The sequence below is a fragment of the Coturnix japonica genome, chromosome 2 (genome assembly GCF_001577835.2).
Source record: "Coturnix japonica isolate 7356 chromosome 2, Coturnix japonica 2.1, whole genome shotgun sequence".
In the NCBI taxonomy this organism is placed as follows: Eukaryota; Metazoa; Chordata; class Aves; order Galliformes; family Phasianidae; genus Coturnix; species Coturnix japonica.
In genome coordinates this window covers 111579142-111606145 of record NC_029517.1, presented here as the reverse complement: position 1 = coordinate 111606145, position 27004 = coordinate 111579142, and the positions used below count along the sequence as shown (strand labels likewise).

Below are 27004 nucleotides of genomic sequence, written 5' to 3'. Positions count from 1 at the left end.
CCTGTGGTCCTGGACAGCCAGTAAAGTGTCCTCCCAGGATCATAATTTTAAGATTATTATGTGAATTTTAGCACTATTTTTCACAAGTGGATTGTGTGTAGCTTAAATACAGACTGCATAAGCAACAGCAGAGCACTATGGAGTAGAAGATGCAGTGCAGGGCTAACCCCACTTCTCCCACCACACACACACTTAATTAAACTGAAACCCACATGTACTTCACATTACATGCACTTATGCCAATTGGCAAGCAAAACACAATGATATCAGTAATAATATTTCCACCCACCTACATGTGTGTGCCTGTGAAGGCAACATTTTTTTGTTATAGTTTTCTTATATAATTATTAAACTTCAGCTTGTGTTATTTTTAAAACTAATTTATAAGCTAACACATTCACTTGGAAGATATATCCAGAATACTTTGGCACACTGAGAAATTTTCACCATTTTCAATATCTTCAAGATGAAAATCTGCTTAACTGTGCTGAGTTTCAAATAACTGTTCAAAATGAAAAGTAAGCTATGGCAAGCTCAAGTTATGGCAAACAGTTTTATGCATTTGGCTAAACACAGTCCTGTGAACAGTCAAAAATATGCAGCTGTGTTTTCCATTCTGATAAACAAATTTGAGAATAAGATTTTAAATTAAAAAAAAAAAAAAGAAATCATTTCTTTGGGGGGATATTTGCAATTCCATTTTCATTCTTTATTGTAAGAGTGATGGAGCACTGGAACAGACTGCTCAGAGAGGTTGTGGAGCCTCTTTTTACAGTGATATTCAAGACTCGTTTGATTGCCTACCTGTATGACATATTGTAGGGTAGATGCTTTACAGGGGAGTTGGACTTGGTGATCTCTTGAGATTCCTTCCAACCCCTGCAATTCTGTGATTCTGTGATTCATTTGATATAAATCCATTATCTGAGAATTTTCAAGTAGAATGTATGGAGTTCCAATCAGGCATTGAACTCAAAGAAAATAATAGATCATGTCTCTTTGCCAGACTTTCATAAGACCTGTCTTAACAGAGAAAAATATTCCTCACTTCACCATCATGCCTTATTTATGGCATCACTTTTTGGTAGTACCTACATTTATGAACAACTGTTTTCAATCATGTACAGGAAGAGTAAAATTTTGTCAGAAATCTGACAGATACCTTGAGAACTTACTAGGAATTCCAGCTGCTTCCAACGGACCACTGATACAAGATCAAATATCCTGCTAGATTCACAGATTCTTTTCCCCTCTTTTTTTTTTTTTTTTTTTTTTCTGTTTTAATTTTTAAAAAAAAAAAAAGTTTTGATACTTCTATACATCATCTATTTTACACTTTTTAAACGAAGCCCAGTTCATTCAGTGCAGCAAGGCAAGTGAAAATGTTGGACATCCTTGGCAGAGACTTTAAATTGCTCACTGTGTATGGCAACCATGAATCTACTGCAAGTCCCAAAAGAAATTACTTTTGTGTGTATGAAAGGAGACAAAGATAATCCAGTTAGCCCTGCACAAATATTTATCCTCAGTATCCAAGCTCAGGTGAGACAGAATTTCAGAAAGCTCATACTGCATAGTGCAGTCTGTTGGCCTACTTGGGCACCTGGCACTTTTCATGTCCTTGTGAACTTTAGGTTATGTCCTGTTTCAGTCTCAGGGTCAAGAATTCCACTCTTTGTATTCTGGACTTCCAAAACATTTACCAAAATCTACTTATCTGCCTCATCAGGATGATTTTAACGTGAAAGGTATTCAGCTCTTTTTAACTGCTCAGTCCAGCAATAGACTTTGCACTGAATTATCCTTCTGCTTCAGAACTTCAGAATTTAAAATCTATATTTTAATTACTTTATTTTAATTAATAATTAAAATTAAAACTTTAATTTATTTTAATTATAACCTTCACATCTTCTCCAGAATTAACAATTTGAATGGGATTGCTAAAGTGGAGAGAAAAAAAAATAAAATTTACAGATATAATTATAGGACAACTGATTAAAAAAGAAGATTCCTTTATTTAATTTGAATTCAACATTTGATTACATATATCTCTGCAAGTATGTTCTGCTTCTCACCTTTCTGGATTTCCAGAATAATTTCATTAATGCTCACATTGAAATCTTGCAAAAAAATATATAGAAAAAAGGGGAAATGTTTAATCTGTTAAACATTAATGGTAAATTTCTGTCACTGCAAAGGTTACTTGTGGCCCAAAAAATATATATTAAAATGAAATTTGTGAGTGTATATTGGTGATGTATATTATAATGCAATTCCCATATATAAGCCTAATTTATAAATGTGGGTCTATCTGCACTATTTCTCTTTTTTTTTTCTGATTAAAAAAACCCAACATTTTAATTAAACAAATTTTCATATTAATTACGAGTTTTTGTTTTCTGAATCCCCTTGCACATGGCAGGAAGAAGGAAATGAAGACGAGAAACAGAGATTTGTCCCTGTGGTGTCATCAGGTTGAGGCATCTGTCTCTGAATATTTAGAGTATTACTATTATTTTTTCCATTATAAGGGTTTTTTGCTTAAAGAACAGTAACTTTTTGTTAACAACATCACTCAAAATCCTACACTTCTAATTGTAGTATTTCAGTATTTGTGAACTCAAATTAAGTAGCTTAACAACTGCACTTGTTTTTTCTCTGCAAATGAAGGAGTAGAACATAATTACGACTATGTGAGTGTCTTGGGTAAGTATTTCCATACTCTAAAACAGCTGGATTTAAATTCATTCCTCACACCAAATTCCCCAGATGAATAACATTTGGCTTCCTAGCAACCTAGTTTGTTCTAGGTCATTTGGACAAATTACTACAATTAAGTTCTAAACTGTTCTGGTTTGAAATTATAAAGATCACTCATGTAGATGACGTCCAATCTCCTTTTCTGTGAAACTCTTACACTGTATAGTGCAAAGAAGTTCAAAGAGATGCTAAAGTATTGTGTTCTCTGTTCACATACTTTCTGTTTTTTATGCCCAATGAAAGGATGTTACATGTATAAACCAGGAAAAAAAACCGTCCCTTGCTCTTTGTGTATAAAAGGAAGATTAGGAGAGACTCAGATGCCACGCTGAAGTGAGCTCAGGAAAGACAACCCAAGTGGTTGGTGGATTGGGGTGTGTGGCATAGGAAGTGAAGAAAAAAGCTCCAGGCACCTTCAGTTTCTCTGGCTGCCGTTACCCCATTGAACTCTATATCTGAAATAATGTCTTATTTCAGCTTCAAGAAATAGCCAAACACAGTTGTTTGCACATTTCTAATCTGGGTTTATAATGTTTAATATCACAATTCTTGGATTATTTGTTGACGTTGTTTTATATGGATAAATCTCAAATCTTGATCAAACCTGGGATGTACTATACAACCACTCAGACATTAGAGTCTCAGCTTTTGTGTAACACGATTTGCACCATTTTGAATACCTTCACTTAACAGCAACAACAAGAAGAAGATAAAAAAACAGCATGGCAATTTACATACCACGGATATAAAAAAAAAACTGTATTTCCCAGATATCATATCGTAGTATCATAGTCTTGTGTGGGTTGGAAGGGACCTTAGAGATCATCGAGACCAACCCCTGGGATTCAAGCCTCTGTGCTACAGAGCAGCACTTCTACCACTTGCGCCACAGAGGGATTCGAACACCCAGGCCCCGGTGTTGCAACGTGGCATTCCTACCACTGCGCCACTGGGGCACACTGATATGATACACATATGATGCCTAGTGATCAGAAACTATCCGTTTTGAAAGAGAAAGAAATGCATACAAGGCAGTCACAGAATCAGCACTGACTTCTAAGGAATATGTTGTACATCTAAGCTGAAAGTATTACATACCATTGTAAGGAGCATCTCATTGATTGCAAATCAATGGGTTCAATCAGTATTGAAAGTAGTGTGTACACAGTGGTACCCAAGCTTCACATTCATCCGTCTACAAGACAGAATGTCATGCAGAAAAGCTGAAGAAAATCTGTTTTCTCCCTGATTTTCAGACTGAAATATGAGCACACTAACTATGTTAGAGTTCATACAGTCACATCAGACAGCACTTCCTAAGTGTATTTAGGCAGTGTAATTTACAGTTGGCTTGTGTTTCTGCCCAATACTATTTTTTACCTAAAACTGGCCATAAATAAGATTTTTTTCTCCATATGTAATGTGTTGTTTACAACAACTAATGATTTTTTAAAGTGATAGACAATGTTTCTTACTTGTTAAATCATGTTTTTTTAAAAATCTGCAGTACAGAATGTCTCAGTTTTTCCTCAAGAATGACACCTTAAAATATCTTTATGAATATTTTATCATTACAGCTAAACATCATAGTCTGGGGAAAACTAGATGCAAACATCACAGGTGTAGTTATGGGTATGGTTTAGACTAGTGATCTAAAAACCCCTGCCAAGTACAAGCCGGTCATGGAAGCTGGATTAGATGGAGCTCTGTAGAACCAGTTTGACCAGTGTTTCTGGTACAGGCACAGAGAATAACAACGAAAGAAGACATGTCTAGCTATCTGTGCATCAGAGTTGCCTGCACTTCTGTTTACCCAGCAGAAAATTTCAAATATGCTGAACTGCTTTGCTTCCAGTAGCTATCCCAGTCTGGCTTATAGAATTACAGAAACATAGAATGATTTGGGATGGAAGGGATCTTAAAGGTTGTTTAATTACAGCCCCATGCCATGGGCAGCCTGATCAAATCAGCATGCCTAGGGCCCTTTACAATCTGGCCTTGAGCACCAACAATCCACAACTTCTCTGGGCAACCTGTGCCAGTGCCTCACCACTCTTAAAGTGAAAAAATTTCCCCCAACATTAATCTAAATCTCCTCTCTTTTAGTTTAAAACCATTCCCCTTTGTCTCATCACTATCAGACCATGTAAAAAGTCTGTCTCACCCTGATTACAAGCTCTTTTTTAAGTACAGGAAGGCCACAGTGAGGTCTCCCTGGAGTTTTCTCCTCCATTCCACAGATATGTCTTTGCTCTGTTGGACCTGGACTCATGGGTGTCTCTGTAGTTAGATCGTGTCATTCTGCAGTAGGAATTAGCTTTATTCTATGTTAAGGGTGAAAGTACCGTTACTTCTACTTACCCAAACCTGTTTCTCCTTGGAGCTCAGGGAGAACAGAGAAAATGGGCCAAACTGCAGTGCTATCAAATATCCCTTTAGTAACAACTGAATTTTTAATAGTGACAAATTGGAGAAAAAGGTATTTCTATTTTTTCAAATGAAAAATAGAGCATTTACACAATTCATACAGCACAAGAAATACGTTCAAAGTTCTTGATGCTGAAGTACATGATTTGACTGCCAGACTACTACTATTTTCACATAGAAAATGATCATTAATATCTTTCAAATAGAGAGATTCTGAAGGAACCAGAGGGAAGCCATCTTCAGTCTGATCAGAGCTAAATTTTCCCTGATCTGATGCTCTTCTTTTCTAAGATGACTGGGAAACTTCACTCACCTGTCTTCCATCCTTTGGGTCTCACTGTGCAGAGATAAGTAACTCACTTTTAAATATTTGAACATTGCAAACTCAAACTGTTAATAGTTGCCTTCGGTAAGTACAATATTCAGAATGTGACTAATGTATTTACTCAATCGATTATATTCTCTGAAGTAAAGAGTGGTAAGAGAGATATCCTGCAGAGACTGAAGTAGCAATATCTAATTATCATGGGTAAAACTGCCATCATCTGTTCTGTAGTGCTACTAACTAACTGGCCTGATTACCCTCACAACAGAGCCAATTTTACACTGGAATGACTCCACCATCTTCAAAGAAGGTTGTCTTCATTTAAGTTTAATCTGAGGAGGAAAGATTATGATTATCTTTTAATTCATATAAAATCATAAGAAACTTAAAGTAGGTCAGTTTGAGTCTTAAGCTATTTGATCTTGCCTCTTATAAAAGAAAAAGTCTTTTAGCACTGAAGAAGAAAAGTCAAGAGATTTATCTATCATAATCATTTGACTTACGCAGATGTATTTTTTATACCTTTTGCTCTAAAATTGTTATTTTCTTCCAATTTCTGCTTATTTATGCTACTTAAAGTGTAATCAAATCAATACTGAACAAAACCCATATTTTTCAGGTTTCAACAATACAGTCTACCAGAACATTTCTAAATACATGCTTTTCTATATTCAGTTCTTTTTTTGCTTAAAAAGAAGAAAGAAATAGTGCAGCCACTCTCCCAGGGGCAGTAAATTCTTCTTCCCTTCCCTTCTCCAGCTCCCAGATATATCATTCATCATAACTCTCCTCCTGGACCAGGCATAAACCACCACGCAGTTGGTTGATTTAGCGCTGTGTACAAACTGATAAGTATTCACAGACTTCTTGACTGACTGGATTCTCTGATCAGCTCAAGGCTAACCTTCAACACTAGCAGGAACAAAAATTTGGATCTTTATCTAATTTTGTGGGAGTTCTATATTTCTTAGCTTTTGTGCTATTGACTTTAACTGGCCAACACTAAAAAATTATTGGGGATGAACTAAATATGAGTAACATGGCTGTCTAGGACTCATTTTGTTTAAGTGTAAGGCTAAAAGCATGAGCACTTTGTTGTTGGAAGTAATGCTGTTCTGTTACACTTTGAGTCATATTTGTTTTGGGTAGTTTAAAGAAGTACAAAAACACAGAATAAGTATATCCTGTGAATTCCAATAAAAGATTGTTTATCCTTCTCTGGAAGTACTTTCATCTGGTTCTGTGAAAACTTTGCATGATGTTCCTAAAAGCTTAATGCAATGCTCCATCTGTCTTTGACCTTAAAGTAAAGCTGAACAGCGGAAATGTTATGTTTGCAGTGTTGTTTATTTGACCTGAAAATGCCTCGAGATTTATTGTAAATTTGGAAGCTGCAGAGCTCTGGAAGAAGCATTTAGCAATTTACCAAATTACTCTCTTTGGACATACCCTGAAAGGTAGAGATACACAATTTATGTTTATTCTTTTGCTCAGTCTTGGACTCTTTCATGCTTACATTGGCAAACACAAAACCCTTTATAAGGAGAGAACTTATTTCCAGGAAATTAGCAAGACTCACAGATGAAAGAACAACAGCAGTTACCTATACAGGACTGAATGTAATACTGCTATTTAATTTCAGAGTGAATGGGGCCTTCAGGAAAAAATAAAAATGTATGATTGTTAAGCAGTAGAAAACAGAACATTATATATGAATAAATTACAAACGTGGAGATAAAGTAACACTGAATAAAAACAGCTATCCTCATATAACTTTATATCTGCCTTGTCCAACAGTATGTCTAATAGCCAGCTGGCCCGTGTTTCTCAAGAGAGTTGTTTCCATCACTCTGTTAATCAAATCTGTTCTACGATAGAGGGTACTTTTCTTAAAAATTTGGATCATAACTTAAGCAGATTAACTCATTTGAAAAAAATAATTTAGCATTTCTGACATTATTTTCTATCCAGTTCTGACACTCATACAAAATACTTTAATGGTTCTTTGAAAGCTGTGTATCTTTTATTATAGTAGGAACTCCTGTTTTAAGGAAAAAAAGTGGAAAATCTTTGGCTACTTGTAGTAGCCAATATCTCAGTAGTACACATACAAGAGCTGTGAGGAGGCATACAATTGAAGTTTCCACATAACACAGGTTGGAGTTGCCCGCAAATCTCACGGTCAGAAAAAAAAAACAACAAAACAGCATGCTATGAGTGACCATGCACAGAACTGACTGATTCTGTTTGTGGCTGCTCATCTTCCTTCTGTAATCCTTTCTACTTTTATATAGGCAATAAGTCAAGTTACAAAGGCAATGCACATTATCACTAACTGCCTTTTTGAAAACAAAAATAAAGTATTCTAAAAATCAGCCTCTGCTGCATTTCTCCCAGTGAGAGATTTCATTCTTTACTTAAGGGTTGTTACTTGTCAGTGTGTGCTTTTCCAGGACGAGTTCCATTTTGCTGAAGCAGCTTGTTCTGATGGAAAAAAAATAAAATACTGGAAAATCCCCCATTAGCTTTAATTCCTCATTCCCTTCCTTGAGGTCACAACAACAAAGGAGAGAAGAGCAATTAGGTGGTTTTTATTTTGTTAAATTGTTGTAGTCTTATGACACTCCTTCAGAATATATTGCTGGTCTCCTTTCAGCATCACTTCAAGTTGGAGGTGCTGCTATTCAGGGGCATCCCCACGGGCCCCTCCAGCTGCTGCACAGAGGTGTTTTGCCCATCTAGTAGCCAGTTAAAGCGGAAGCTTCCCCTGTCCCTTGGCAAAATCCCTGCTGCTGGAGATGCTGCGGGTCGCCCGCAAGAGCCATTGCCAAACCCCGAAGCTCTCGCACGGTTCAGCTGCGCCACGTTCTCCAGCGCCACCTCCCGCCCCTCTGCGCCTTCAAAGCCGAGCTCGCCAGGCTCGGCTGTAAGAGCTCTGCAAGATACATTTGTATCTCATTAAGTTTATCACAAATGACTGCGAAAACGAACAAAGCTGTATCACCGTCCAAGCTCAAGAAATTCAGCATCATTTTATCACCTTTTATGGGAGTAATGTGTAAATGACTGCAAATATCGCACCCCGTGATATATTCAGGATATGCAATGCAGTGCTACCTACAAGGTTATTTATGTGACAGTGGCCTTAACGATAAATAAAGTGGACTTGACAAGGGCAGAGCTAATGATGTGGCTCTCTCATTTTACCTCCCATTCTGTCTCAGGACATTGGTTAGAATTCATCCATTCCTAAATTGATTCTCCTAGCAAGAGCTCCCATTAACCTCTTGTGAACCTTTTATAAGCTGAGGAGCATAGGAATTGTTCTAAACCAGTAAGTGGCAAAAATATGAAGCAAATGTTGCAGAAACACAAATCCGCTGGGATTTATTCTTTGAAATCTTTCACGTTACATGGCTTTGAAGATGATGACTTGCTTTCCCTACATAATAGGTGTAATTCAAGTGACTGATTGCAAGAAATCAAATTTCATATTTTCGAAATATGCTTTATTTAAGAACCCAATATATTGGGATCTTCCTCTGTTTATGGCTCAGTAACTGTTCCAGTTGCTTGCTTCCAAAGATGCAACAATTTTTCCCTATGCTTATGCTTGGTTTCTCTAGAAAACTGCGTATCTTCTTTAATGATTTTCTTCTCAAGATCACTTTCAAGTAATTTGAAACTACTTCTCTTTCAAATAAAACTATATGAAGAAATCCTATAAACATTCTTATCACAAGGGACTGTTAAGACTTATGTTTCCATCCAAGTACAAATTCTCATCACACAGTACAGTCTGTGATTCAAAAATCTTATGGGAGTATTCCAAAGCATAAAAAGCACACATAGACAATTATAAATCAGGAAAAAAACAAACAGTGAGCGGAAGCTGCAGATAGCAGAGATCCTGCTGTACAAGGACAGGACTCCAAGGTTTATGGCTTCACAGAGTGTAGCAGAGTTTGTAGATAAATAATGTGCTTTGGTCTTTAATTTGTTTTCATTCCCAGGAAGACACTTAAGGAATGAATAAACACATCTCAAAATTGCTGTAAAAGATAGCAGAAACTGGAGGGACACTCTTCAAGCCTAAGACACACCTCAGAATTAAGACACCACTCCAAGCAGCTGAGAGTTTCCTCTTCTGCTCCCCAGTAGCCTGGGGAATCTGAATTCACCATCAAGTCATATTTACATGGTTTTTTTTCATGTATAGCCATGAGCAATCTTCATGTGCTCCATAGAAAATTGTTCTTCAACAATATGTAACTATCTCAACGTTTTTACACTCAAAATTCAGTGTAGAATGCTCTCTCACCTTTTTTTTTTTTAGTCTAAACATGCAAATAACCTCTTGGTTCAAGGCAAACTTAGCAATCTCATTTTTAATAGCTTATTTAATTGCTGCTTCTATTCCCCTTTTATTCATTCATGTCACATTCTATCCTATTTTCTTCAGCTAAGTCTCTGTTGAGATCCCATTTAAAGTGAGACTATGTCATTCTCCACATATGCACTTATTTCTTGAACTTTTGAATATATCCTGCTTTCTTTATGTCTATCCTTTATATCATTATCTTTTCTTAGGAGACACTAAGTTTAATTTGTCTATTCAGATTTCTGAAATGAACTTCTGACATTGAAAAATAGCATAGTGTATAGACCATTGATCTGAACAGATGAACTGAACTCTTTATTTCAGCACTGTGTAATTGTATTTTTGAACTTCATGTGTACATCTGGCCAACTGACGTTAGGAAGCATTTCTGTGTTAACAGATACAGTAGCTTCTGAATAGCTGGTCAAAACAGAAAATAAGTGAAATAACTGCATGGCAGTTAAATGCATGGCATTATGGATAATCCTTTTAGTACAAGTAAAAAACCCCTGGAATTTGGAATTATAAAATAATCTCATCCCAGTTCTCAATCTGCCATGACAACAGAGAGTAGATCCTCTTCCTTGAAGGAGTAAAATTCAATTTTAATTGTGTTTTTTACAAACCTTGAGACAGAATCTCAGAATTGCAGGAGTAGGAAGGGATCTCAAGAGATCAGTGAACTCAACCCCCTTGCTAAAACAAATACACTAAAATAGCTCTTCAGGTAGTCATCCAGGTGGGTCCTGAATATCTCCACAGAAGGACACTCCACAGCCCCTCTGGGAAACCTGTTCCTTGGCTATGTCATCCTTACCATAAAGAAGATCTTTGCATGTTAGTACTGAACTTTCTGTGTTCAAATTCTAGGCCAGAACTCCTTGTACCATCCTTACACACCACCAAGAAGAGCCTGGCCTCGCTCGTTTGCCTCCCACTTTCCTTTAGGTATTTAGAATCATTAATCAGATCCTCCCTCAGTCTTCTTCTGGCCTCACCAGGTTAGAGTAAATGGAAACAGTCACTTTTCTCGACCTACTGGCCTTGTATTTTTGAATGCTTTATATGCACTTATGTAATATATATCTGGTCCTCATGTCTGGTAGGCAGAGTACATCAGTTCATTAGATAAATCCAGCATCCAAAACCAGCAACCATTATAGGAGTTTTTCAGTCTATGCTATGTACAACATGAAGAGCTGGCAAGAAAATGACTGGTGACTTAGAGCCTACTATTTATCAAAAGCTTAAACATAATATGTTGTTGGTATTACTGTGTTTTTCTAGCAGCAGCATCTGGCTCCTTGACAGATTCTGTAGGGAATAAGTACTTCAAAGTCAATTTTAGCTTTGCACGTGGTTAGGCTACTGAATGAGAATGGATTGCAAGGTAAACCCTTCTGTATAGCTGCTCCTATAGGACATTTATCTTGCACTATTGTGCTACAGAACAGTACAGCAAATTCAGCCTATTCCTATCCCAAAAATAAATACTTTGAGTAACATTCATATTCAAATGTTTGTAGGAGTACTGCTCCAAAACTAATGCCTCCTATTTTATTTTGTTTGCCCACAGCATCAGAGGTTGATGTGGTGGCTCGGATGCAGAGATTGAACTTACATTGACTTTAAAGGGGGTTAAGCAATTAAAGCCCCTTTTTAGATAGAGAACTTGGCTCTTGCTAAAATATATATCACCTCTAATTTACTGTTACAGAAAGAAAAAAGTTATAAAATCCAGTATTTTTCAGGGCTTTGGTATTACCTTCATAATTACATATGTGTAATGGTGTAGACTCTTGAACTCATGTCCCATTAACTACTTTTTGTCAATAAGCTGAGAGTTCTTACCTAGCAAACTTTTATTAAACAAATTTTTGTTATCACTTCCAAACAAAGTTTGCCTCCATAAAACCTATTTAAGGAGCTGTAGTGATAATTTACTTTAGACACCAGTTGTCCAAGCTACACTGACCTCTACAATGTGCTCACTAACAGAACATCCATTGAACAGAAAAAACAATAGCTCTCAGCTGGTAAGGGATGCATACAACATATAAATAGGCATAGGATATGACTATGGCAATGGGAGCTATGATAAGATGAAAGGAAGTAGAACTTAGTTATCTTGGAGCCCGTCGTGCTTTGCTTCTAGAATACAACCATCAGTCAGATGCCATTAAAAAGATGGAATCTTCACCAAAGATCAATCAGCCGAGTATGAATAAATGAAGATGATGAAACTAAAAACAACTTTTCCAGATTTCCATCTGAAGGAAAACTGACTACTGGTCTGCTGTTTTATAGCTCTAAAGAAACTACAATTTCAAAAAGATAGATAAATCTTCTGCTTTCCCTGATAAAATTTACTGCACTTCATAAACTGTTTAATCACAAACTTACTAGTGCTTGTGATTAATGACTGGAGGAAGAAAAAAGGTCACACTTTATCTAAACAATAAATCGCTTCTCTGTAGCATTGAGAACCATAACTAAGCTAACTCTATAGCAGAAGGGAAATGGCTTCTTTCCAGCTTTAATGCAATAATTGAGCTTTTAGATACTAAATAAAGCTCTTTTCCTACTTTGATAAAACCTCAATTGTTTAACATGAGATTCTGTCAAATACATTAGAAAATCTGATATAATTGAAAAAAAAAAAAAAAACAAAACCAAAAAAACCCAACCCAAACACTAGATATGAAAGCATACACCAAAATAATAATAATAGTAAAAATAATAAATCACTGCTTTAAATATTTTGGGGCTATTTTTCCTCTCCTTAGATAGAAGTAGACTCCCAGAGTTAGCAAATAAATAAATAAATAAATAAATAAATAAAAGATTGCATCTTTCTACAAGAGATAGTTTTACAACCTTGGATTCTCTTTATCTAGGTTTATCTCCAGCATGCAGTACTGTAGAGTATGAGAACATTCAAGTTTAACCCATTAATACTTGAGACTCAGTCTTGCAAAAACTTAGGAATGTACTGAACATTAAATAGAGAAAGAATCCTATTAGCTTCTTCCCACTTCTTCAGTTCAGTAAAGGGGAACTTACCTTTTTTTCAAGTTAGCCATACACAGGCCCAGTACCAAAGAGCAAGATAGTTGACTGAAGTTAAAATATCACTGGTGTAAGTAACCATCTCTCACTGCTGATGCTTTTACGTGAGAATCACTCTAGTGTTAAGCGGGGACAGAGGACCAGTACCTCAGATGAGTGCCGTTTCAGTTCATTGAGCTCTAGAAGGTTAAATTGTCCTTCTCCTTGAATTATGTGACAGCTGAGTAGAGGTAACCTTAAAAGTAAAGAAAGATGCTTTAGCGGAGTGGTTGGAATATTAAAATAAACTGTCAACTAAAATGAGAAGAACCCAGTTAAGTTTAAAAATATTTTTGTTTTTAGCTGGGCTCCAATAGATATTGTAGGAGTTTTTTATCTATATGGTAAGTGTCTGAGTCAATTATTTTTAATCAGCAGAGTGTATTCCAGTGATGATGTATTTAAAATTTTCAAGTGGAGGCACAGCTTATTGTTCACATTGCCTCGAAAACTTGTGCAAAAAGGCAGCAGGAAGTATTACTTCTCAGAAAGGGTAGTCAGGCATTAGAATGCAACTGCCCAGGGAGGTGGTGGAGTCACCAGCAATTGGAGTGTTCAAGAAACGTTTGGATGTTGTGTTGAGGAATATGATTTAGCCGGGAAGTATTGGTAATGGTTGGACTAGATGATCTTCTAGGTCTTTTCCAACCTTGATTATTCTGTGATTCTGTGATTCTTCACACTATTACCTGAATCTCAGTAAATGACTTCCTGTCCTTGTGTTTTAATCCATCCAGAAGCTCAGCACCACTGAGCTGCTTGCTCATTCTCAACACAGTAGAAAAATAAAAAGGCTTCTGAAATGGGGATGACTTCTGAGATATCTCAAATCATTACTGATTGCACAATAAGATAGAGAAGAGACAAAAATGTATCATAGTTTGAGATTATGTGGTCTAGTGATAGGGGCTATTGCAAGCCCCACTCTTCCATTGAGCTAGTCCTTTTTTAGTGCTCCAGGTAGGTTTCACAACTACTTTTCAGGAGTTGTTCCTGTGTCCCTTGGTCTGTGGGAACTCCTTTTGAATATTCATTTCAGTGAACAAATTGTTGACAAAGTTCTCTTGTGATGAATCAGATTTTAGGCAGCAACAGAGTTACTAAAGAAATTCTGCCTATAAACACTCATAAGAGGCACAAATACGTAATGGTGATGCTTTTTTTCTTTAGGAGCAGGGAGAGATGAGGGGCAGAAAGAGGGAAAAGCAAAGACATACAACAGAGATGCACATTTACTTGTAGTCAGGACCTTTACAGAACTTTCATTATGCCTACAGACCACTGGCATAATTAAACAAAAGTAGGCTTATATTTTCCTTCTGTCTTATACTCCATTTCTTTGATTCACACATTACTTGCATCAAAAGAGGTCACCAGCAAGAGCTGCCATAAGCTGTTGTAATATTGGCAGGCTGACAGTCAATTTTGCCACCTCTTCCAACCCACACATCACATTACGGCAAGATGATTGTATCTCTCACTATGGGCTAAGCCAGGGAACATTCCAGAAGATATGGCTCCTACCTTAAATGAGTAATTTTATACAGAGAAATGTGAAAAGAAATAGGAAATATCAGCACCTCGTCTTTTCCAGCCTATTGCTAAAGAAGTATTCCCATCTGTTTTTCTTGTAAACTGATCAGATTCTGTTAATTGGATTCAACATATAAAAGTCAGTTGTAAAGGAGAAAGTAGGATCTTCTTGAAGGCAAAAACAATCAAGATTATTGTACATTTTCAAAGTACTCCATACCTCATTTGTGGCCTTCCAATACTTGAAGGGAGCTTATAAACCGGAGGGGCAACGACTGTTTATGAGGGTGGACAATGATAGGACAGTGGGGAATGGTCTTAAACTCAGACAGGGGAGGCTTAGGTTAGATATTAGGAGGAAGTTTTTCACACACAGGGTGGTGACGCACTGGAACAGGTTGCCCAAGGAGGTTGTGGAAGCCCCATCCCTGGAGGCATTCAAGGCCAGGCTGGATGTGGCTCTGGGCAGCCTGGGCTGGTGGTTGGCAACCCTGCACATAGCAGGGGGTTGGAAACTACGCGATCATTGTGACTGTGGTCCTTTCCCACCCAGGTCATTCTATGATTCTATGATAAGACCTATTACTGTCTCAAATTTGAGCCATAGTTATTGATTCTGATAATTTTGTGTCACTATCTATATGCAACATAAGAAAGCCCTTATGAATCAGCGTAAGAATAACTGTATCAAAACAGGGAGAAGTCATCTTTTAAGTAACCTACACCCTGACATATACAGTTGTACATGTACATATCTTTATTATTTCTTATGTTGCCTCACTGAATGCTGCCAATACTAATTCATATCTCATCATTACTGCAGTAAAAGGTGTAGAGAGACATTTTCACTATAAGCGTAAATTCATCCTCTTTGTAAAGGTATAGTTAGTTAGATGATGATAGTTGTTTTAAAAACAAGAGTATAAGTAGATATGGAAAATATGAGCTTGAGAATATTTTTTGTAAGCATATATTAAAAAGTCCTACTAAAGTTCTCAAAATTACAGAAGACATACATTACTGCTCTGATTTTTGTTCTATAAAAACAGGGAAAAATTTCAAATGTTTTTCTACTCAGAGAAAAAGTTCCGATAAATGTGAGATGCAGTTTCTGACTACTACTGCATTACTTCTAGTTGTCAAGATTCTTGAGTCCTAAAATGAATCTGAAGACAAATACCTATGGAAAATATCTGCACATTACATTTTGCATTGTGAGAGAATGGAAAGTGAAACACAGGTTCTGATGTTTGTAATATGCTACACGTTACTTAATACAAAAATGAAAACTTCAGTGATGGCTATTGGTCCATACATACACACAAACATAGCAACAGAAACTGCCAGTTGAGAATACAAAGCCATCCTTGGGATTCAGACTAAGCCCATTAAGTATACTGAAAGTTAAGTCTTGGCTCACAGGACTCATGCATTTTATAATGAGTGTCAGGTGGGGGGAAGAAGTCATGCAACCTTTTGTATATTCTTATGATTTAAGAAGTATTTCTCTATTTAAAACAGTTTCAGATGGAAAAGGTTCATGCCAGCTGTTTTGGAAGTGATTACATTTCAAGTGGATATGCAGGATTTAAATGACCTAAGCTTCTAAGACACCTGCTATATTTCCTGAAATATAATCTCTTGCATAAAGTTTAAATGTAAAATCCAGTCTGCGAATGCCTTGCTCCAAATTCACTTATTGATTTAAAAAAAATCCTTGGAAGAATAATGTTACCCAAAGTTCAGAAAGTCTATACATATATGATTTTTTTAAATAGGAAAGAAAATGATGTGGGCACATCATTAATAAAAATAGGATATACTCCACCTGTATGGACAGAAAACTTGAGGCAGATTTGAAATCCCTGTATTCTCTAAGGTTTGTCATAAATACAGCATGTAGTAAGAAGTGGTCAATGGCAACATAGCTAAGCTAACCAGATACATGCTGTCTGATTTGCTGCTGCACTCTTAATCTTCTTACTTAACAGAGCATTATGATATTCAATTAAGTGAATTGCTTTTAGCACATATAGAGCCTGATAAAAATAACTAAATACCCATACTACATGAGAGAGAAATGAAATAAAGGCAGATTAATCACTTTACTAGGGTCAGGAGGTGAACTTGTACCTCTACTGGTATCAAAATATTATATTTGCTATGGTCTGCCTATTGTATCACATTAAGTGGTTGCAAACATCTATTTCATTAGTCACAGACCAACTCAATAACACACTCATTGACTATGGATGTCAACAGTTATTAACATGTTCCCAAGGGCACTCTCCTATTAATGCCTGTTACATTCTCTCTTCATGTCTTTTTATTATAAATTAAAACAAAAAATACATTATCTAAAAAAGAAAAAGAAAAAGAAAAAACACAACATTTTGTAGCTTGGTATGAGAAATAAGAAATACACATAAATTTGCAGAAATTCTTAACAGTTATATATTCTCCACTAATGCATATTACTTCCATTATATTATGCTTTATGTACATCTTTATCATAGTCAAGGAATATTTTTGATAATAACAAGGAATAAAAATATTTATTAAAAAAGTAATGAAAAATTATATTTTCATAATGAGAATACTGTTGATCTCAAAAAGGCTCAGTCTGCAAATAAGCAATGTTTCCCACATTAGCCAATTTAATCCACTAAAATTACACATAAACATAACATAAATAACATAAAAAATAGGTACAAGTGGTGAGCAAAAGCCACAGCTAGAACAGACTGAGAAAGGAATTTCTTTAAGGCATCAATCAGAACTAAACCTGATTAAGAATTTAATTGGCTTGATTACTGACAGCAAGAAAGCATATGTTACTTCCTACTCACGGTAAAAGAGTTATAGAGGCTTCAGGACAGCTGAATGGGCAAGATGTTTAAAAGACTAAAAGGAGTGTTTTCTAGAACAAAATTATCACCCGAACAAGCAGACGGTGAAAATGGAGGCATTTCTCCTCCATGCAAGCCATCTACAGACCAGGTATAGTGCATTGTTTATAATCTTTTGTTTAGGGAGTATTTATGTTTAAACAGATTTACGGCAGAGCATATTCATCATTATTAAGCAAAATCAAATACATGCCTTTATTCCTTTCTTTCTTCCCACCTCTTCTTTATGAAGAAAGATTTCCTCCTTTAGCAAATGACTTGCCAAATAGGACTAACCTAACACTGAAAACAGGGAATTAGAAGCATTATTATGGCCACTTTCTTTGTGCTGATATATTCCTCTTTCACCTTGTTCTCTGCAGGCAAAAAATGTCAGTATATGTGTTCTTTATAGTGGAGTGACATACAGGAATACATCACCCTGCTTTTCAACTGTTTTGTGAAAAATAATTTAGTAACCTTCTTTAAAGCACATATTAAATTTGGCTTGCTTTTAATAATATAATTCAATTTGAAAAATACAGCAAGTCATTTAAGTCTACAGTCAACATTTTTTTTTAGCAGTTCTTTGCTATAAAAATTAACTCATTCTTTTCATTTCAGTTAATGGATTTTTTTTTTTTAAAAAAAAAAAAAAGCAGAATACTCCTCCTTTGTTACCTTTGAAATATTTTATATTTTTGAACCTTCTACCAATAATGTCAGAAAGTGTTTTGAGTGCTTCTGTAGTTTCCTTTGTTTCTTTTATTTCTCTTATCTTGACATAATCACAACTTCACAAGAAAAATGCTAACAATTTACGGTTCAATCAAATAGATAGGAATGCAAAACCTGTTATTTAGTATCAGTCTGAGCTATTGATCTGAAATCAGGCTTACAAATCAATAAAAAAAAAATCATTAGAAGGCTAAGTTTAAGTGCCTTTTTACAACAGCTGAACACTGTTGTAGGAAAGAAATACGTATTTAGATTTCCCTAGAGACATGGGTTACTCTTCACACCAGAATGATTCCACACATCAATGCAAGATCCAAATGGTAGTATTAAAATGATACTGCTGAAGTATGGATAGACAAATGAACGAGTTAAGAATTAAGACATTTCTGTTTGTGAAAATATATTCTCTAAAGAGAAAAGGAGACAGGTACTTAACATCTGGTGACTGTAGAGCAGTAGACTCACATTGACATTTTAATTTTTGCAGATGAATGTATTGTTTTGAGAAGGGAAGAGAAGAAAGCAGGAAGCCCTGAAATCTCCTGAAGTCAAATAATTTTCCAAGTTCTTACAAAACACAGTATCTTTATTATTACTATTATTAACTAGCATGATGAACAACAGGCAAATACATTTAGTCTGGGTTGGCAGATTCTCATGGGATTGATTAGATCTGTGCTATGATACAGTGCAGTGAGCATATAAAAATCCCTGTGCACTTCTCATTCGCACCCCTCAGACCAATGTTAACACTACATAAAAGCAAAGTACATGATGTGTTTTAATTTAAGGATGCAAACTAGCTTGTGAGTGGCAGTACTGAACAAGCCAACCTTGACAACATTAAAGAAGATCTAGGATCAGGCAGAGGCAGAATTCTAGACCACATAACTATAGTTGTGCAGCACCTGTGAAGACATCAAATTTTAGTTTCTGCATTTGAGTCTTTTTGTGAACCTAGCTGGAAATTCTAATCCAAGAACATACACAAAACCCAGGAAAACAGCTCAGTAGGTGTCAGCTTGGTTAGCCAAATTTGTAGCAAATGCTGCAAATTTCAAACCATACTTATCATTCTCAGCAATAACCATCTAATTTCTATTCCTCCTTATTTCCTTAAGGATGAAAAAACAAAAAAAGATGACCCACAGAAAACTGAGGCCAATAAGAAGGCAGATCCTTCACCAAAGGAACAAGGTCAGTAAACCATTTATGAGTGCACCAAGATCATCTGGAAAAAATATATATGAATACTGCATACAAAATTGTTCCTCTTAAAAATGCTGAGGAGGCTGGCCTTATTTTTCATTTCTGAGAATAATTAAGAACTCTGAATTCTCACTGAATTTGAGCCAACAATTTGCTGTAGGAATAGCAGCACTATTCAACCATCATAAAAAGGCAACAAACTTTTCAAGCTTTTCACAAACTCCATTAGCTTGTCCACTTTTATCAGTCTGTCTAACAAAACCTATTTTCTATTACTCTAAGCCTGATTTCATCTTCTTAGGAATTCTTATAATACTGGCTTAATTAACATTTACTGGCTTAAGTTAAAAAAGCACATATTACAATGCATCATCATATAGATGAAAAAATAAAAATTAGAAAAACTCTAGCCTAAATGATATTCAAATCTATTGAGGAACACAATCAATTGAGCTGTTATTCTACAAACAGAAGAATTCAATGCTATTAAAGATGATTTGCCATCACAAGATGTCCATGTTTGGATTAAAGAGCTCAGGGCAGTAATACAGGGTAATTATTTCCCTTAACAGCTGGTTGTTGGGAGCTGTGACAGCTGGCCATGGCTATTCTCCTCCTTCATATACCTCTTTACTTATCTATTTTAATAGACATACCTTAGATCAGAGTACCATAGCTCTGAAAGAAATATATAAACAAAAAAAACAGTCACTTAGAACGAACACTGCAACAGCTACCAAAATAAAGTTTAATAATGAGTGAAGCAATAATCATTCACTGACCATGACCCCTACATCTGCAGCATCTCTTTCCATCCTCCAGTAGCGAAGGAAAGCCTAGAGCCTATGTTTTTTCAATACCTCATCCTTTTTCTTTGTGAGGACAATTCAGGTTCCTGTCAGCGAACCTTCCACTTTCTTTCCATAAGTTATCTTTTTAAGAGAAGAGCATTGCAAAAAGATCACAAGAAAACTTGTATGATCACTTCTTGCACTTCGTATAACTGTATATCACATCCTCTTTCCCCATATCATAAAACTTTAATCAAAGTCCATTGAATGTAACTATCCTATTATATGTATTCGACTGTATTAATAAAACAATGATTAAAAAATCTGAATGGATTAACTGCAACTGTAAGCCAAACACTGTAAAATTAAGTCAGAAGTTACGTGTTTCTCTAGCAACATTAAATCACAGCTGCTACTCCATGGCAAAATTAAATATGGTTATAGAAAATTATTCTGCTTCAATCCAAAATCTGATCTACTTTTATATTGTTATGAAAATTCATGGATCCATATTTCAAGGTACCAATTACTACTTCTTTCCCCTTCTAAAATGAAAAATATGAGAAGTGGTGGCACAGAAATAACTACTTCACTAATTATTGTAGGACAGTGTAGCAGCTAGCAGTGCAGATACTTGTCTGCTTGTTTTTAAAATCCACAGTTCTCTGGAAGTCTAAAGGTCCTATTTTCAAACAACAAGAAGAGAGCTGCTCTTTTGCATGTAGGTAACGATAAGTTAGATAGACAGTGGATATACAATCCAAAGAACTTGCACAGGCACCACACTGAATAAGGAACTCCATTAACTCAGGGAAGGAAAGTGAGGCTAGTTTCAAGCAGATCATGCCAAGGCTGTTCCAATAAATAAAGTCTCCTACAATACTTAGTAATCTTTCTAACAAGTCTAAAATCCCATAGTCAGCTGTTAGAAGTAGAAAATAAATAATATCTGTGGAGAAGCAAGTGACAAGAGACTAGACACAGCATTTTATGATGTATGTATGTATTTGGACAGAATTATCAAAAGTACAGACATAGCTCATCCAAAACTAGTTAAAAGAGACCAGTTAAGGTGAGGAATTCAAACTCAACAGAGAAAAGGTTTTATGAGATTTAATCAGCATGAAACAGAGAAGTAAAACCTCTAATCACAAGCTCTTAGCTCAGCTACACCAACCTGAAGTACAAACCAACATCCTGAGGAGAGCTCATCTTCATCCCCTTCTTGTCACATGCCCAAAAGCAGCCATCACCTTCTCCCCTCCTCCTAGCACTTCACAAGTCAGCATGATGTCCCCTGCACTCAGGAGGCACAATTGGTAGAAACTTGGTCATTTACATCTCCCAGCAGCTCCTCTTCTGGCTCCATTGCTGGCTGCTCATTGCCTCCTCCCCACCTCCTCAGTTGTCTGCTCTCACTAATTAATTGCTTTCTGATAGCTCCTGCATAATTAGCTCATTCTGTAATTCACTGTGCTAAGTGGATTTATGTCATAATGGATTCACTTTTTAATTTTTCCCAATATTGCTTTATGTACTCAACAAACTATGATTCAGCTAATTAGAGGTTATCTGTGATATTGAATACAAGTGCTATAATTTCTTTGCATTCTTATCAGTCTCCATAACTGCCTGGCTATACAAACGCTTCACTTGTTTTACAGTTTTCCAATATCTCTGCTGATGGTTACACTATTTAGAAAGTCATGTCCAGTCTCCACCTGCTAATATGTCTGTTTTATCATCCTCCATAGTCCTGCTTGCAACTGTATGATTCTTTCCAACCTGTCCTTTTTCTGTCCCTTTCTCTTATTTCTTCTTATCATCACACATAAAGCTCTTCCAGAGCCTGTTCTCTTTTCATTTTTCTCACTTTTCCCTCCGTATCAACTGTCCTACCCAATTCCAATATCCTTTCAGTCTTCCTACCTCTGCTAAAATAGCAGTTATCTCAAAGATTTTGTCCAGATTCATAGCCATATTTATTAAGCTTTCCCTAAAGCCCAAGTTGTCATATCTTCGTTCTTGATAGAACCTGATTGAGAAAACCAGTCTAAAGCTATCATTGATATTTCTATATATGACATTATTGTATATCTGAATCATAAAGTAGACATAGCATCCCATTTAGGAGACCATCATTTTCAAATTTCAAAGGTATTTAGCCTTTTCAGAGATGAGGTGCTTTGGAAAATATTCATAAAATGTTATATACCAACTTCTAAGTGAAATGCAAATGCCATGTTATAATGTAAATAGGAATTTGATCTTTATGTTAGACTCAGAAAATCTGTATTCCAAGTGGGAAGCCCAAGTAGAATAAAAAACAAAAAAATTAATGCAAATTAAATCACCATCTCTGAATGCCTAGCACCTCTAAGTCAGGACAGCTCTAAAGGAATTTTAAGCCATTCCAGATTCTCTCCCAACAAGTGCACTTGGATCCTCAATGAACATTCACTTTTCCACTAAATGTTTGGCTAAACAAATAAAAACAGCTTCTACCTTTTGTATGCTAGCCTAGCCTAGCTGTTGTGGAGACACGTTCATATCAAAGCAGCTCAAATCTAAATTTTTCCTATGCCAGTGCCCTAACTTCCCATGAAAAATCTGGATTAGAGAAATAGGGGAGGAAATCTGGTCACCTTCCTAATTGCTGTGCCACTATGCAGAAATGAATTCAAAATCTGTGAAGACTGAGAAGACAGTACAACACAGAGGCTGGGTCTAAACTAGGAGTTTCTTGAAATACTAAGCTAACCTTGTAAGAGGGAAGAAGTTTGATATTTACATTAAATCATTTTTCAGGAGCTAAAACCTGCTTTTGGCCAGTTATGAATCTTTCTCTTCAGCTATTTTACATAACCTGGCCCATAAAACACAAAAATCCATGATATTTCAAAAAACACAGATTAAACACAGTATTTTGATATAACCTGCAGCAGCTCCATGAGCCAAACCTGTCAGTGTAGATGCTTCTATGCAATAATCTTATTCCTTGTCTTTTGATAATTTATACCCTTCACTGGCACACAGTCAACAGACAGCTATTATTCTGATAGAATGTATTTTTTCAAGATTATCCAAGACTTGAATATGTTTAATCAGCTTGCTTCCACTCCTGCTGATGCGAAGCTTTTTAATTCCTTTCAGATATCCATTTTTCATGAGAATGACAGAGCTAAAAGCTGGGAAAACAAACTCAGCTTCTTTAAATGATCCTTCTTTTTGTTGTTATTAGTATGCAAAATAAGCTTTTATAATACTATAGTTAGCCACTGAAGATGAGATTTGTATTAAAAGTTAATGTACACCTTCTTATTGTTTTGCTCTGAACCACTGGTTTCTGTATAATTTTATCTTGCTCAGAGCATTTGTTCCAAAAGTTTTACTTGGAAAATTACAAATCTGTGTATTTTGTAATGTCAGAAATGAATTTTACCTCCTTCTTCCATAGGTTTTCCTTCTATTTAGGTTTCTAGGCATTTTCATTACCCTACAGGCACATTTTTCAAGTATTTATGGATGCAGATCCACTTCTGGGAGGCAAGGACGATTAGGCAAATTCCTTTGACAAAAGCAACCCAGGAGTATTGTAGATCCAAGGCCGGGGCAATACCAGATGTTTATACAGACTGGTGGAACTCCTTGAAAGCAGCCCTGTGGAGAAGGATTTGGGGTCCTGGTGGATGAGAATCTGGACATGAGCCAGCAGAGTGCACTTGCAGCCCAGGCCAACTGTATCATGGGCTGCATTAAAAGGAGTAGCCAGCAGGGAGAGGGAGGTGATTGTCCCTCTCTACTCAGCTCCTGTGAGGCCCCATCTGGAGTACTGTGTCCAGGCCTGGGGCGCCCAGTACAGGAAGTATGTGGAGCTCTGGGAATGGGTCCAGAGGAGGGCCACTAAGATGATCAGAGGGTTGGAGCACCTCTCCTATGAAGAAAGGTTGGGGGAACTGGGCTTGTTTAGCTTAGAGAAGAGAAGGCTCTAGAAAGACCCCTCTGTGGCCTTCCAATGTTTGAAGGGAGCATATAAACCAGAGGGGCAACGACTGTTTAGAAGAGTGAACAGTGATAGGACAAAGGAGAATGGCCTTAAACTCAGATAGGGGAGGTTTAGGTTAGATATTAGGAGGAAGCTGCTTTACAAAAACAAGAACAAGGGAGCTGCACAGCCTGGGCTAGTGGCTGGCAACCCTGCCTATGGCAGCGGGCTGGAACTAGCTGACTTCTATGATCCTTTCCATCCCGAGGTGTTCTGTGATTCTATGACATCAGTGGGCTATTCCACTGTTAACAGGAAATAATTAAAAAAATCAAACCCCTTTCCTATTTAGTCCTGGAACCATGTGTTTTGAAAACTGCTTTAGATGTTTGCATCTTGGCACAATTCTGCCTTCTTTTGCACTCTCATTACTTCTTTACCGTGTTCAAACATATTTAAAACCAATAGAAGCTTTATTGGCTATTCCACAAGCCTTGTCATTCATTTGATGGATTGTCATCCATTTTAGAAATCAACTCGTGCTCTGGATTTTCTCTAAAATGACTTACACATTGTTCTTTAAAGGCATTCCCTTGAAGCTGGTCTCAGATGTTAAATGGGTATGATTTAGATTTTCTAAGCATTGAAGAATGTCTAGGGCTTTTTAAATGTGACTACACAGAGAACACTCCCAAATTCACACAGAAAGAAGCAACTAAAATGTGGCATATAGCTGGCAGTGAAGCCAGGCCTGGATATCCTAATGCAAGTAAGCTTTGTGCTTGTACTGGAAATTTATGAACTCTAAAAACTTGTGGAAGTTTGAAATACTTATCTATTACAATGCTTTCCGTCAGTCTAAGTGCAGACAGCATTTAAAGATTTGTGTAGGCTGAGACCTCAGACTGAGTATCTTCACAGTACTTGGCAGGCTGAGAAGCCATTATCCTTCTCAATTGGGATGCTTATAAAGAACCTTACGTTTTGTTCCTTGGTGGTCTTCCTATACAGTATACATGTTGCAGTGCCAGAGACTGTTTCATCCAAGAGCCTGTTATTCTGTGTAGTGTGTCTAAACTGATACTATATTTCAAAAGAATGCCCTTCTGAAGTCAATCATCTCTTCTTTTGTCCCCCAGTACACTTTAGTTTTTCACCAAAAAGAATTCTAGGGGTGTGTGACTGGTTTCCTTTAGAGTAAAGAGTGGTGAGGCCCTGGCACAGGCTGCCCAGAGAAGCTGTGGTGCTCCATCACTGGAGGCACTCAAAGCCAGGTTGGAAGGGGCCCTGGGCAGCCTGAGCTGGTGGGGGCAGCCCTGCCCATGGCAGGGGGTCGGAACTTGATACTGTCTTTCAACTTAAGTTATTCCATGATTCTATGATGACAATAAACCAGAAGAAGCACTTCAGGAGTATACCTGTTTAACCTGACCTGCTGATAGTCACTCACTTCTGAGGATCACAGTAGACTCAATTTGGATACAACTTAAACACTAGGCCTTCAGCATCACTTCAGTGTATTGATTGTTCCTATCAGGTCACAATTCTTGTCTAGCATAGATGCAATCAGAGGCAGGTGCTATAATAAAGAAATTTCCCAATAAGACAGAGAAATGCTGAGATTAGTCCTCCTGTCACCTGTGAATTCATGGCCTTTTTCATGTTGCCTTTTTTTTTTTTTTTTTTTTCCTCCCAAAAAATCGGGGAACTAAAATTGTAGAATTCAGAAGGGAGCAGAAACAGTAGATAGAAAGGAAAATTTTGGCTTTTCCCTCTCCTTTTCTACATTGTGTTATGTTGACCACGAAACCACAGGAGGCTTATGTGCCAAGGAAAGCACAGAGCCAATAGTATCATTTGTAGACATCCTCTGGGATCAACGGAATTTTAACAGGTTAAGGAGAATTTAATAGATTCCTTTCTGAATCAAGAGCCATAAATTAGTCAGTTAAAAATGCATCATAAAATGTCTTTATTTTCTGTAACTAGAGCTATTCCTCGGTTTTCTTACAGAAGATGTCAGTGAAATTCCTTGGAGAAATGCATTTTATTTCATTATTAAAATATATTCACTGCATTAGAAGACTGAATCCATTTTAAAATACTTCCTTTGACATACCTATAATACATGTATATATAAGGGGATTTTTACTATAACTCAAAGAGAAATATTTGAACTGTGTAATCAAATTGTAGGTAATCCTTCCATCCCATCTTGAACCTTCCCAGTGACAGTAACAGCAGAAGTCCTCTGCTGGCCTTACTTCCCTGTACATGGTTTATTCTTTTCCCTAAGAATCCCCAGGTGGACCCTTCAGGCAAGAGGAAATATTCCCCAGCCTAGATTTCCAATAGAATTTTCCTCAAGACAGTACTGGGATACTAACTCCTGCAGATAGGAAACAATAATCTTCATTTCTATTAGGTGGGCAAGATATTGTTATCAATTTAATCCCTAAATCCTATTGAATGTCAGAGTTTTAAATGGAATTCCTCTCAAAAATCTTCCCAGCTTGCAGCTGATAAGACAAATCCTGCAACTTATTTTTTCATACTTCATATCGCTACATTTCTCCCTAAGACTATTAGAAAATTAACCCCTAAATTTCCTAAACCAAAACAACCAGCATGTTAGGGAACATGGATTTCTTTGCCTTCCCCTCAGTTCATTGTCTGATTCTGACTGGAGCATTTCTTGAATCTTCTTACTCCACACTGGGTCTTTGATCCTGGTTAAGACACTAATTCCTGTAAGAGTAGCAGTCCCACTGAGCATCCTCACTTCTTAACCTAATTACTAAGAAAAGAATTATCTCTAGAAATGCCTGACTGGTTCTGTAAACAATTGTTCATCCTGTA

General features: G+C 36.6%; 1 protein-coding gene across 1 annotated transcript in view; it reads left to right on the top strand.

Annotated features, from left to right (window-relative positions):
• Window positions 1-17426: 17426 nt before the first annotated feature.
• The window catches only part of CNGB3 (cyclic nucleotide gated channel subunit beta 3), a 52796-nt gene continuing 43218 nt past the window's right edge, over window positions 17427-27004 (top strand). The window contains exons 1-2 of the mRNA XM_032442595.1: window positions 17427-17534; window positions 19282-19357. Coding sequence (XP_032298486.1) covers window positions 17427-17534; window positions 19282-19357 — 184 coding nt within the window. The remainder of the gene's footprint in view (window positions 17535-19281; window positions 19358-27004) is intronic.